Below are 14,644 nucleotides of genomic sequence, written 5' to 3' on the forward strand. Positions count from 1 at the left end.
CTGTTGCTGCTCCAGTTGGTTCAGCTGCCATTTCTGGTGTATCTTCAACTAGTCCCAACTCCAAATTCTCTTGCCTCCCCTGAAAAACTGTGCATGTCCCCATGCCAAGATAGATAATCATCAAATTTAGTGGGTGTCAACGACAGATTATTTAATACCAGTTGTGGATTTGGTGCGACTCATTTTTCTGCACAAGTAAGAATAAACATTTCTCAAATCAAAGTGTTTTATTTGATTGACATTTCAACAAACACTTGATATGCAATGTATAAAATGAAATTGAATGAGTACTTTTTGTTTTGGTATTTTATCCATGGAAACCGTACTTAACTTTGATTATCCTATTCCACAATCCTATTCAACATCAAGACATTGAAATTTCAAAAAGATTGAATCTTTCAATTTAAAAACGAAACAGTGAACTGGAAGCAGAAACACGCATGACTGGACTTGGTTGAATGGAAATGACAATGAAAATGATTATGGAGATGAGTAATTACTTACCTTGATAATGGCAATGTAGATGAAATGTTTGTTTGAGAATGATTATGTAGATGGAAGCTTTGGGAATTTTTTAGAACAGAGGGTGCTTCTGAAACTGAGTTAGGTTGCAGGGTTTTCAAAATGTGATTTTTATAAAATGTTGCAGTTTTTTTTTTTTTTTAGAAATCTCACTAGCTTAGGCTAGAGCTTCTTAGCTCAGGCTAAAATTTGGCAGAGAGCAACAAATTTGCTCTAGCTCAAGCTAGCTCGTTTTAGCTTAAGCTAAAGTTTGGCAGAGAGCAACAAAGTTTTCTAGCTCAAGCTAGCTCTTTTTAGCTTAAGCTAAAATTTGGCAGAGAGCAACAGAGTTTTCTAGCTCAAGCTAGCTCATTTTAGCTCAGGCTAAAATTTGGCAGAGAGCAACAGATTTGCTTTAGCTCAAGCTAGCTCATTTTAGCTTAGGCTAAAGTTTGGCAGAGAGCAACAAATTTGTTTTAGCTCAAGCTAGCTCTTTTTAGCTCAAGCGAAAGTTGTAGAACAAATTTTTTTTCTTCTTTTTCTGCATAACTAGCTTAGGCTAAAAGTTCTAGCTTAAGCTAAAATTACCCTGCAATGAAATTTTCTTGAAAATTTTCATTTTGTCTTTGCCAAAAGTTTCAAACCTTTCTAAGCTTTCTTCCATCTATTCATTTCACCTAACATTTCAAACCTACATGACCATTTCACATATCAAACTGGTTTTAAAGACATCAAATATTAAAACATACTACTAAATCAAAACAAAAATTAAAGACACATTTCAAAACAAAAATTAAAGACACATTTCAAAACAAAACACTAGGTTGCCTCCCAGCAAGCGCTCGTTTAACGTCATATAGCTTGACGCCTGATTAACATCATTGAAGGTTCAACAATATTCATATCCACTCTGAAACACTCTTTATGACAAATATATAAATCATTGACAAATATATAAATCATTGTTACAATATTAATAACATTAAAATACCAAATACCAAATTCTTATTTAAACATTGATTAATTTTTACATATACTTTTTAACTAAAAGTCCAAACTCAAATAACAAATATATAAATCATTGTTACAATATTAATAACATTAAAATACTAAATACCAAATCCTTATTTAAACATTGATTAATTTTTACATATACATTTTTAACTAAAAGTCCGAACTCAAATAAAAAAACGCGATTGAAAGAGAAGAATCAATTGTGAAAGCCAATATACAATATTATATTATTCTTCCCTTACAAGCACAAACCATATTTAAAAAACTTAAAAGAAAAACTTATTTGATTCTTACTTTTTTATTTATTTAAATATCTAAGGAGAGTTGGTTTTGAATTACTTCATACTTCAGAGCACTTGTCTCATTATTGTCTGTATAGAGGTAGGTGGGTGTGAATTTTGAAATCTTAAAGCATATATATCGCTTATCGTGGCGCTTTTTTCTATCTATGTACAATCCGTGTGCATACGGAAAAATAAATAACAGAAGACTGTCCAAGATTCTTCTTTTGGTGAATGTACCCTATTTTATGCTTTCTTTTCTTCAACCTAATTTTCATCTTTGGAACCTTCAATAATACTCTCTTTTTTTTATATGGAAGCTTGAGATTTGTTCCTGAAATATTTCTTGGATAGAGTAACTAAAAATAATACAAATTCCCCATTCCACCTTTTGCTGCACAAAGTTTGAGATTTTAAATTAAATCCATTCCCTTCCTTAAAATTCTCTACTATCCTTTTTTATCTCCTTAATTAATTATCTTTGGTTACTTCTTCATTAGGGTTCTGGAGGATATAAGAAATTAAAGAACATTAAGTTCAACCTTCCCAAAACATAGATTTCATCAAGGAAACTCAATGGAAGGATCATCAGATATTTATACAACATTTACTCAATTTCTTCTGATCAGCAACTAATGTTCACAATTATGACTCCAATGTGCACTACTACTTTATATTTAAGCATGTTTTTCAAAAAACTCTTTCAGATGGTCAAAATAATCAATGATCTTTTCAAAACCAACACAGAGAAAGGGTAATTGTCTGATGGATTTAGCTACTACACAAAGGACTTTTCCCAAAGAGAAAGAGCCACCTTATAAAATGAGGGAAAATTTTCTTTTTCTTTTCTCAAATTAGTCTCATTAAATGTTACTTCAAGGAATTTTAAAATATTTTTTACTTCAAAAAAGTTGTAGTAGTTAAATACTTCGATTCCTTTAAATGTTGTTGAACTTATTTTTCTGAATAAAAAGTATAATAACTTTTTAAATGCTGTTTAAGGTTTTTTATAAACAAAAAAATATAAGAAAAATTTCTATTTTACAATTTTATGTTTACATCATAATAAATGCAATATGTAAACTAATTAAAAATTAAATAAAATGTAAAAATAGAAATAACAAAAAATAATTAGTATGGTTTTAAATTGTAAAGCTTATAATTAAAAAAAAATAAAAATATTTTTAAATTGTTACAAGTAATTTTTTCTTCTTCATTATATACCTTAAAATTCTAAAAAGTACATTAACATATTTAAAAGGACATTCTTATTACTTTTTATCTACAGATAACCAAATTGTTTTTTTTTTTTTTGTTTGTTTTGAAGATGGAAATATATATATATATATAAAAACTTTCCTAAAGCAGTCCCTTGATAAAACAGTCTGAATGCGACCCTTAACTAGCCGATGTTTCTTCTGATCTGACATTGGAAAATGAGCTTTAACATTAAGTTCAAGAGTCAAAAGATAACATGAAATTTAAACTCGGGGTTTGAGATAGTAGCAGCCGAACCAATAAGATGGAAGTTATAAATTGTTGACGAGATGGGAGACCAAAACCTGGATGCAGCTTCTAAGGCCAATTCCATCACTTTTTAACTCTAAGAATTTGCTGATTATGTTTTGACTGCTGCATGTTGGAATGCTATTATATGTGCAAATCAACCACGTGGCATAACCCTCCTTAGGGTGGCCACTCTCAACCCACGTGAGTGACAACCCTGTCCTTAGGCTCCAACTTCAAAGTTTTTTTTAACCCTTACTGGCGTGGTTCCAAATACGAAGAAGAATCAATATATGAACAAGCTCATAGCATAATAACTTAACTGAAATATTAGGTCATTTGCAAAAAGTGCAAAGTAACCATGATTAGAAGTTTTAAATATTATATTTGTGTGGAGGCTGCATTTGTTTGGTTTCGACGGGTATGATTGGCAAAAGCAGAAGGTGGGGCAGAAAGGCATTGGGTCCCCGTGGAGGAAAGTTTAGATATTAAAGATAGAAACATTTGTATGAGTTGGTGAAGGGCAGAGTTGGTCTAGCTTAGGAAGTGAAGGGTTTGTGGAAGAGAGCACGTGATTCCTTACAGTATAAGCACAGCATGAGGAGCGAGTGAGTAGGAACAGGGAAGCAGATTCAAATGCCCCATCATCACCCCTTAATGCGATCACCCCATTTTTGATATCGACATACTGCATGGCTTGAGCTTTTTGCACTCAAATACTCCAATTCTTATATCAATTTAATCATTTAGTTCACTTTTAAATCTTTACAAAAAGATAGATAAGTTTGTTATTCACGCTTGTGCAACTTTATCTTAAAGAAATGGATCATTTTCAATTTTTACTAATAAGTTGTCATTTAACTTTCTTTTTTTTTAAATTATTACAACTTTAACTTTTGTATTTAAATTTCATCATCTCTATCTTAACTTTTTATTTTTAATTTTACATTTATGAATTTTTTATATATATATAGAAATTGAAATTTTTAATTAAAATTTTCTAATTAAATGTTATAATTATAATAATGTTATTTTTTTTTTGTATTTTTTAAAATAATATTTTTGGTGTTTGTTTTTCCAAAATGTAGTTGGTTATTTTTAAATGTTAATTTTTTTATTTTTATTTTTTTAATTTAGTCTTGCTAAATTGAGTTTTGTTATGTGACTTAAAAGTTGAAATAAAAATTGAACTAAATTATGGTAAATATTTTAAGACAAAGTAGAATTTATTATTGAATACATGCATTATTTAAGATCTTGAACTAAATAGTGTAATCAAATTATTTGAGAGGTTATTCTATATATCAATCTTCTAGTTTGTTGGGTAGTTTTTTTTTTATGCTGGTGTAAGTGATTGAATTTTCCTTTTCATTTTATGACCATGTCCATCATTCTAATATTATTATTATCTTCATTTATGGTATGACTAGATATTAGTTTAGATATACACGGTTAATAATGTGTTGATGATGTTGGATGATATCTTGATGGTGTCATGGAAGATGTGACAAATATATTTGATGTGGTGAAAAAAATTTCATCAAGATGAAAAATTAAGTAACTTCTTAAAATGTGTATGGATAAGGTAGATTATGACAATGGTCCATAGAATCGAATAAATGATAGGGTTAAAAATTAAAGTGATCTAACATATATTATTGTTGATGTTGGTGTGTCCTTAAAGAAAACCCAATATGTTGACAATTATGTTCTGGTGTGAGTTGTAGATGCTTATACGAGTATCATACTATTGAAAACATAAATGTCAGATAAGTTTAACATAAAAATATTGAAACAAAGTATAAGATTGTAGACTTACATCTTCATCATTAATAATGATTGTGTGTGATATATATCCTATAGTGTATTGAATATACCATTACAATACATATTCTGTATTTTCATATAAATGGATATTTTCATGGGAACTCATTTTTGTGAATTAATTGACTATGACAATCATCACATATTGCAATCCACACTTGTGAGGTCAATATGTATTTGTTCTTCTTTTTGTATCTGCTTGATGTCATTAATCTAAGTTTAACAGGTCTTGGAGAATAGTCCGTCGAAGGTCAAACTTTCTCAACTTGATGGTTGTAAAATATACGAGAGGCACAACAACTCAACTAACAGAAGAAACATCAATATTTATTCAACGTCTCAATGTATATTTATCGTTAAAAGTCCACAAAACTGCAACACAAACATTCGGCAATTTCATGACAACACATTATAATTAAGGTTTAAAAAAAATGGTAATTACACTATGATTAACTAATAACCCCATTTAATTGAGATAAGGGTGAAATGGGTAACACAAAAAATGTATGACATACGTTAATGTACTTGTCTTATACTAACTAATTTAGAATTTAAAGTAGTTAGTAACCAAAACTTCAGTAGAGAATGTTACATACCAATTTAGAAACTAATTTATAATTTTTCATTAATAAAAGAACTGCTTTAGATACCAATAATTTTTTAGTTTAAAAAATAATATCTAACTTAATCAATATAGTAACTAATTTTCTCTCTTTAAAATTAGTTGCTATTTAGTGATTTTCCTGTAATGATCACTATGATGTAGAGATTGAAGACAAATTAGGTTTATCGAATCCTGACTATAACTTGAACATTAATTAGGTCTTGCAATAGTAACAAATATATAAAATGGACTCTAGAATCTAATGTATTCAACATAAAGCTTCCAATGATGGTCTTAAGCGAGCTCATACATGTTTAGCTTTGAGAAAGTCATTCATATCACAAGGAAAATGTCAAAAATTGATGTTCAACCACAATAATTTGCTTCAATTTCCTTTTAATACACACGAGGATGGAGAAAAAACCCAATAAAGATTAATAAAAAGTCACAAGTACCACTACTCATACTAGTGATAGTCTTTCGTTAATGGGAAGACTAAGAGGCAAGATTACATATTTTAATGTTACTATGAATTTTAAAGAAAATAAAATAAAATATATAATTTTTTTATTCATCCTTTAACTAAATTTATGGTGATTAACAAAGTGACCAAATCCAACTTCATGTATTAATTTTTCTACCTATTCGTCTAGCAAGCTTAAATTCTTTATGATCCAAATGAACATCGTCATGGGTGATGACTCTTTCATAGACTTCCTACAAAGATTTAGTTACATATTTGTCTCTGAATCACAATAGAAACATTTCAAATGAAAGTTGGTTATTGAAACTCTTTATCACAAAAATATTTGTAATTTAATTAGTATCCAATATTCTCAAGTTCTAACATGAAAATATAATACAATATAAAGTCGAGAATACATTTAATTATTCTTACATACTTGCTTATAATTATGGCTTGATAAAAATTAAAACAAAGTTGAAACACTAAAATATATGTTAACAATGTTATGGTATTCTTGTCCATCAAGAAATATGTATTTCTAGCTAAACCCAATGACTTTTGACTATATTGAACATGCTAGATAGTTTGTGTAGTTTGTGAAGAGAATCATATGCTATAAACGAGCACACTGATGGAAGGTCATGTGCTTGGATTCAATCAATGTCACAACTTTATGAATGAATTAATTTATTTCATAAATTCTTACAACTCTACAATTAAACAAATCAATACACATATCAAGGACGAGTAATGCAAAAGAAGGAACTCAAAGCAAGTCGTCACATATAAGACCAATCATGTGGTCGTAATGGAAGTTGAAGTCATCGATTTAATGAAAACTTTACGCCTATGAATGCAAAGAAGAAGTCATTCATGCAATGGAGAATTTAGGCAATGAGTACAAGGAATACGTCGCCCATAAAAGGGAGACTTTAGCTAGAAGGAAGTCATACATCTTATGATGACTTTGGTCCTTGGTTCATGGCAAAAGTTGCCCAAGGAGTGACAACTTTTGTTCAATGGAAGGCATAAAGAAGCCAGTGAATGAATGATGATGACTTTACTTCACAATAAACCAACACTGAAGTCATCCACATTTTAATGACTTTGGTTTAAGTTTTTGTTACACTAAAGTCGTCCATTGAATGACAACTTTGGGCTTACAATTTTATTAAAAAAATTATATATTTAACTTTTTCATGAAGTTAAAAGTGAACATTAAAGTTGGTTTTAGAACCATTTTTTCTCATAGTGTAATAGGAGGTTATTAGAACATGCTAACTTTAAGACTCAAATCATAAGATTCAAGTGTAGAAAAAAATTCAACAAAAAATGTGATAATGCATAACATTATGATGACTTTTTACGGCAAGTGCACCGCGTTTGTCAGAAGTAATAATTGTCCCTAAGGACGGATATCGATCCCACAAAGAACAGTGAATCATCGAGTACAATATTCGCTAAATATAACAACAGAGAGTGTGAAGTGATTATGTTGGCACTGATTAATAAGAAAACAAACAAAGAATTAGTTGCTTCAATTGGAAAAATTGGGATTAAGTTTCATCTCTCTCACTCTCATGTATTTTGATTAGCATGTTAATATCAAGTTCTTTAATTGAAATTGATGCCCGTATAAAAATCATTTATATCGATTCCTCGCATATAAAATCCTTAAGAATGTTCCCTAACTATCGATCCCTCGCATACTTATAAGAACAACTTAGAACGAAGCTCAGACGTTTAATAGCAATTAACATTTCAAGTCTATTCCTAGCACTCAAATATGTTAAGTATTGTTGTTTAGGTCCGAACCCTAAAAATACCTCCCGGTCAGATTTAAGATTCTCAATTTGTCACGGAGAATTAAAAGTAAAACAACAATACCAATAATCAATCAAGAACTGAATATTAATATATAAAATATCACCTCAATACATAAGAGTTTGAGCTGATTACTCCCAACCCCAAAGGGTAGAATTAGCCACGCATACTTCTATCACCTTCCATTCTCCCAATTGGGTTACAATTCACTCTATGGTGTTTTCCTCTCAATCTGGCACACTAAGTTTGAGCCTCTAGCCCTCTATTTATCCTAGTTTTCTAGGGTTAGGTTGTTTATTGTGTCGCGCTAATGGGCTAAATGATAAAACATAAAAAAAGGCCCAATCTTTCTTTGCATCTTTTCCATTCTGGGACCTTCTATCTTTATCTTTTTAGCTCAAATCATTAATCTTTAATCCAAATCTCCAATCTTCCTTAGAAATCTGCAATTAACACCAAATTTGGGAATAAAATACTCTTATTCAAATAAAGATCATAAAAAATGTAAAAAGGTATAAATTCATAAATTAGGGATTATTTTATATGTAAATTAGCAATAAATCCTCATAAATGCCTATATTTTAATATGAAATATTACTGAAATTAGACACTTATTACATTATTGTTCAAAAAGTTAATTTTTTTATCAGTAATAGAAAATATATTAAATGAGAGTATTATGGATGTTCCAACCCTTTTAAAAAAAAATCAGCAATTCTACATGGTTCATAAAGAAACCAAAATATACTCTAGATATAATGATCGACATGTAGTACACCCTAACCAAACCAACTGATCTCTTTCAAAGAAATAACTGCTAAATCAACACATCATTCCAGCAAAATATTCAATAAACTGGTAGTAGGTTACATCTTTATAAACTACAAGAGAATCATTAATAGAAATCAATTTTAGAGACAAAAACTAATATACTATTTTAGAGATTAAAATTTTTTTGGTATCTAAAGTAATTTCTATTACTAATAAAATTTATAAACTAGTTTTTAAATAGGTATCTAATTAATTACCAAGATTTTAGCTATTAATTAAGTAACTAATTATTTATAGAATCTCTAAAATTGATTTTTATTTAATGATTTTCTTGTATTGATATATAAAGAGTAGTGTTCCATATTGGTCTTTGTTCAATCATTTCAAAATGGAAAAAAATATTTTGACAAAAATAAAATAAAATAACATCTAGTTAACAACCTATTATAATAATATTTTAAATTAAAAAATAAATTAAATATAATTAAAATATTAATTTATTGGGTTGCTAAAGTGAATATGGTAGCCTTTAAAAATTCAGAAACATGCATTTTTGTTTTCCAATTTACAAATCAATGAATGACACTTTCAAAGGAAGATAAGGTTTATCACGAGTATTATTTATATGTGATTATAATAAAATAATTGTAGAAAATAATTTCTTATTACACTATTTATGAGTTGTTTCACCTTGTAGCGTGTCTAATAAAAAAAGGACAAATAACGTGATAGAAACTATTTAAATTGAGTTTAGGTCCCTGTAATTAGGAGAACTAACTATTGACAAACAAGTGTAACAAACTTTTTTTCTATGATTGCAAATTTTAGGATTTAAATACTTTCAATCTCTATTAATAGTATAGTCATCATACATTAAATAATTTTAATCTTTACATTAATAAACATATTGATGTATGCTTTAAAATATAATCTACACTATAATGTTATTTTTAAAACGATAACATATTTTTAAATATTATCCATAATCTATTTCAACTTTTAATTACATTAACAAAACTCAATTTATTAAATCTAAGTTATTCAAAATTTATCATAAAAAAATAAATACATCTTAAAAAAGGTAAACACCTAAATGTTATTTTAAAAATATAAAAATTACATTATTATAAGCAAAATATATAATTTTAGAAATTTCAATGAAAAACTTCAATCTTTAAATTAAAAAGATAAGGTCGAAGTTGGTGAGAGTTAAAAAAAATGATGAGAAAATGTTGAAAGTAGTAGTTGTCACCCTACCAGTAATATAAATATTATTATTATTTGAAGTGGTGGCGAAGTTTGAAACGTATTAAATAGTAGGGTTTTAAGTTAGGGTTAAATTTGCTATTAAATTGAAAGGCAATATCCCGGGTCACGTGGTGAGTTTGATCCGTCAGTATCGCCAGCTCATAGCGTGCTTTTTACTTTGGGAGTCAAAGCATGGTCAAATGGCATAGCTGTGCATGCATGCTGGCCCTCTCTGTAAGCTGTAACTCTGCCACTGTGCCTCTGAGTCACTGTGCTGTGAGGCCTTAAAACTTAGCTCAAAACATTCAAAGCATTTAACCCTCCACAAACCCTCAATGCTGTCGCTTTCTGTACCACAAATGGTAACTGTTTTCAACTTACTATCTCCAAAACCTGCCAAATTCACCTCCCATTTTTAACACACTCATTTATGTTTTCACCCTTCAGTATTAAATTAACCATCACCATTTCAACTTTTTAACTGCTTCCCCTTGGACCACTACCATTTATTTATCTGCAGAAGAATATATAACTTTGTTCCTACATGTCATGAGTTCATGAGTTGAGAAGAAGAGAACAATAGATATGTTAAATTGCATTCACGTTACTGATATTTGTTTACCCTTTCACTGCCACCAACTCGCCAATAGAATCATACAACCATAGAAATTTTATTATCGAAGTTGTCACCAAAAGAAAATGGATTTATGTGTCTTGTTATCATGCTCATGCATTGGATGTTGAGATGACATCGTTCCAAGTGCAAGTTCTTAGAATCTTCCCAAAACTTTGTTTATCATTTAATAAACATGGAAGCGAAAGGGATTGGCCTAAAAAGGCAATCTTCGCATCAGTTACCCGTGGGGTAAAAGAAAGAAACAAAAGAAAATGACCTCTGTTGGCAGTTTCAGCGGCTTCACTTACTCCCAAAGTGTGAGCTGGTGTAACTCGAGAGACAGTACATTCCTTCTATTGAACGCTAAATTAACATCTTGTGACAACACACACCAGTTCCATTTAATGTAAACTTTAATTCTACACCATTTCATTTAATACAAACCATATCAACATCTTTATTAAACTTTAAACATATGTCTACACTCTTACATCTATGCTTTCTTAAAAAGAAAAGCATCCTTTTAAAACAACTCTTTTGTTTTCATAGAACATCATCTCATGGCATCAACGATGTGATTTTTTTTAGAAAAGGTGAAACATTTTCAAAAAATAGGTATATTTGATGTATGTATAAATGAATAACGACAAAACTTATACTCAGTTACTTAAATTGTTTAGTTTTATACAAATACTAATTCGTAAAGGTTTTACATATCACATTCTCTTATTAATCATCTTATTAGAAGATAGAATCAAGATTTATTAGAGAACATAAGATTAGTGAATATAAATACAAACATGTTAGAGTGGGTTGTAAGATGTAACAGTGAGAGGGGTCCCAAGTAGAATTTAATAGGCTCTTTGGTTGTGCCTCACATCACATATCGATCCATTTTGCACTCTTATAATTTCCATGTTGTTATTCTTGGTCTCATGGCATGCTTAGAGATGTACAACTCGGAGCACAAGGGTCGCCATCACCATCATCACTGCGCTCCAGTGAGTCCCAGAATTTCTTTCTCGAACGACTTTGTGGATGCTCAGCAAGCCACAAAGCAGGAACACAGCAGCGCCAGCAGATCAGAGGCTCCTGCAGTGTCCTCAGACTTCGAGTTTTCTGTGACCAACTACTCAATGATGAGTGCTGATGAGCTTTTTTTCAAAGGAAGGTTGTTGCCCTTCAAGGATACCAAGAGGGCCACCACCACTCTCAGGGAAGAGCTCCTTGTGCATGATGACGACGACGATGAGGGGTACCAAGACTTCTCTCTCAGGCCTCCCAAAGGCTCCTCCACTAGGTGGAAAGGCTTTCTGGGTCTTAGAAAAAGTCACCTTGGATCCAAGAAGGTTGACAAGAGTGAAGGCTCCTCTGACACAGCTGTTGAAACAAGAAGAGCTGGTTTGTTCAATGAAGGAGCTAGGCTTAATGTGAATTCACAGGTTAGTTCCCCCTCACATGTTTTTATTCTTTGAATCTGTGTTACAACCTTGTTCAACCTCGAAAGAGTGTTGCCTCTCATTTATGTACATTATTTTGATCATATCATAACTTACATGGATCTCCTACATTTAAGGTTTTAGTGTGCTTGTCTTCTAAATTTTTGCTGGAGTTAATGTAGATCTTTTATATTTTGGTACGATGCAGGAGTTGTTGAATGAAGGAGGATCAGGTCGTAGGGATGTTGAGATTGGGTTATAGAGTTAACTGAAGAAGGTATTGGATTTGTGCTGTGTAGGAACAGGAGTGATACATGGCCTTTCAATATGTATTTATTTACTGTTGGTTTTTTGTTTTCATCTCTCTTTGTAGGGTGACGGGGCATTTTTTTTTTCCTTCAGTTTCAGAACCAAACCACGGCGGTGAAATTATGCTATTAGGCTTTTGTTTGTCAGCTTTGATTCTTCCATAATTCTCTGATTTTTGGTCCACCTAGTGGTTAGGATTTCACTGTTTGTTGTACAAATTATTTGCAGTTGAATTGAGAAGGCCAGCAAAAAGAAAAGGATTGAATCCTCTTTCTTTACTTTTTAGTGTTGCACCTTCTTAAGCTAGCGATATTTCAGTCTTGGTTAAAATCTTCCATTGTTATATGCATGAGATGGATGAAGGAGAGTGGTGGGGTACGAAATGTTTGTACGTGAATTCATTTCATTTGGCTTTAATTAATGTTGGGAAGAAAGAAGAGTTTTTGGTTCAGATCTCTTGCAAACAAACCCTACCTTGTCAATGTTACTAATTTCTCTTCAACGTCATCATAATCATAGTAACTTGATTGATTTATAGTGATAGAATTTGAGCTTAGAGTATGAATAACATGAACTTTACACATTATCATCTCCATTGAACTCTTAACCCAGGATTAGCTTGTGGTTTCTTCCATACACCAATCTCTGTTCTCCGGTTCCTGACCAGTTCCGTTTTGAAATTTCACACAACCAGTGTTGGTTGATTTGACCCATGTGTTTGACCAAGATCCCATTTTCTGTTGACTGGACTTGTTACTGACGTGGCTCCATTAACTGATGATATGTCGTGCTGATGTGGCAGACACACCCTTCCATAAGCTTTTCTATTCTTTCCCTCACAACCCCATCTCTCTTACCAAAGTCTCTCAACCTCTACATTAATTTAAAATTATTATACTTTATCATGAAAACAGACACATAAACTCCAATTACAAAAATTAAGAAAAATACTGAAACTTTTAAACATTTATATTTAAAATACTAATATTTCATTTTCTATTTCTTTTAATGCTCTCTCAATCTTTGGTGTCAGTATTTGAAATTGCAGTGGGGAATTACAATCTTTAATGCTCTGTTGGTGCTTTGAAAACGTGAATGATGCTTGTGCCCAACTATTACCTCCAGAAGCTCGTATTCAATACGTAATTGACTTTTTATGAAATATTGAATTCAATATATCTAGAATTGAATTTTTCAGTTGAATTATATTAAGTTTGTGTTTGTTTCTATAGATAGAGTAAAGAAGATAAGAACAAAAGAAAGAAAATTAAAAAAAAAAGATGTGTATAGTCATTAAAAACACAAAAATTGAGATTTATATTTTCTTAAAAAAATAATTTATGGAAAAATTTAATATATAGTCCATTATTTTTTAATATAATTAATTATGTCATTAATTTTTTTATTAATATTTATGTAGTTCTTTATTATAATAAACTCAATAATTAAAACTAAAATTATTTAAATTAAAAAATAAAGTATTTATAATAAATAAATTTATTTAATATTTTTTTTCTCATTTCACACTCTTTCCTTCAATTTTAATATTTTTTATTTTCTGCAATCTTCCTTCTTTTATTTCTTTTTTCATTCTTTTCTCAATCCTAACAATTTAAATAATGTATTACCTCATTTCTTTCCTTCCAAATCCACTAACTTTACAATCTATTGATAGAATTAAAATGTTAATTAATTGCGTGTCTTGAAAATGAATAGACAAATTACTGTAAAACTGAACCAAATTTAAAAGTAATTTGAAATATCTAAACCAAATTACATAATTATTTAAATAAAGAACTCCATGATTAGAATTAACTAAACTAAATAGAAATATTTTAAATTATTTGAATTAGTTCAAACAATTCTGTTTAAGATCAATTCAATATTTGTAAACTAAATTAATATATTAATTTAATATTTTTTTAACAATTTAACTTTTTTAATACAATTCAATTTATTTAATACCATTTTCATTTAAATTAAATATTGTGTAACATTCTTATAATATTGAGGTTGACATAAATTGTGTCTATGTGGTGCATTAAAAAAATTATTTTATACCTAATAAATTAACATATTATTTATAGAAATGAATATTTAGTTCACATCAATTCATATTGTATACAAACTTTGAAATTTAAGTTCATTTGAATGTAACAGATTCAGTAAACATACTTTATTAATCCCGTGAATTTTTATAATCTATATCATATAAAGAAAATACACTATTTAAATTTTTAA

The 14,644-nt window shown here is 29.7% G+C and overlaps 1 protein-coding gene across 1 annotated transcript; it reads left to right on the top strand.

Annotated features, from left to right (window-relative positions):
• The first annotated feature begins 11,190 nt into the window (after positions 1 to 11,190).
• LOC137808305 (membrane-associated kinase regulator-like protein) lies at positions 11,191 to 12,681 on the top strand. Its single transcript, XM_068609343.2, has 3 exons — positions 11,191 to 12,097; positions 12,303 to 12,371; positions 12,468 to 12,681. Exons 1-2 carry the CDS (start codon positions 11,591 to 11,593, stop codon positions 12,354 to 12,356), a joined length of 561 nt encoding a protein of 186 aa, XP_068465444.1. The 5' UTR covers positions 11,191 to 11,590; the 3' UTR covers positions 12,357 to 12,371; positions 12,468 to 12,681.
• Positions 12,682 to 14,644: the final 1,963 nt, after the last annotated feature.

The sequence above is a fragment of the Phaseolus vulgaris genome, chromosome 3, assembly GCF_051622355.1.
Source record: "Phaseolus vulgaris cultivar YP4 chromosome 3, ASM5162235v1, whole genome shotgun sequence".
In the NCBI taxonomy this organism is placed as follows: domain Eukaryota; kingdom Viridiplantae; phylum Streptophyta; class Magnoliopsida; order Fabales; family Fabaceae; genus Phaseolus; species Phaseolus vulgaris.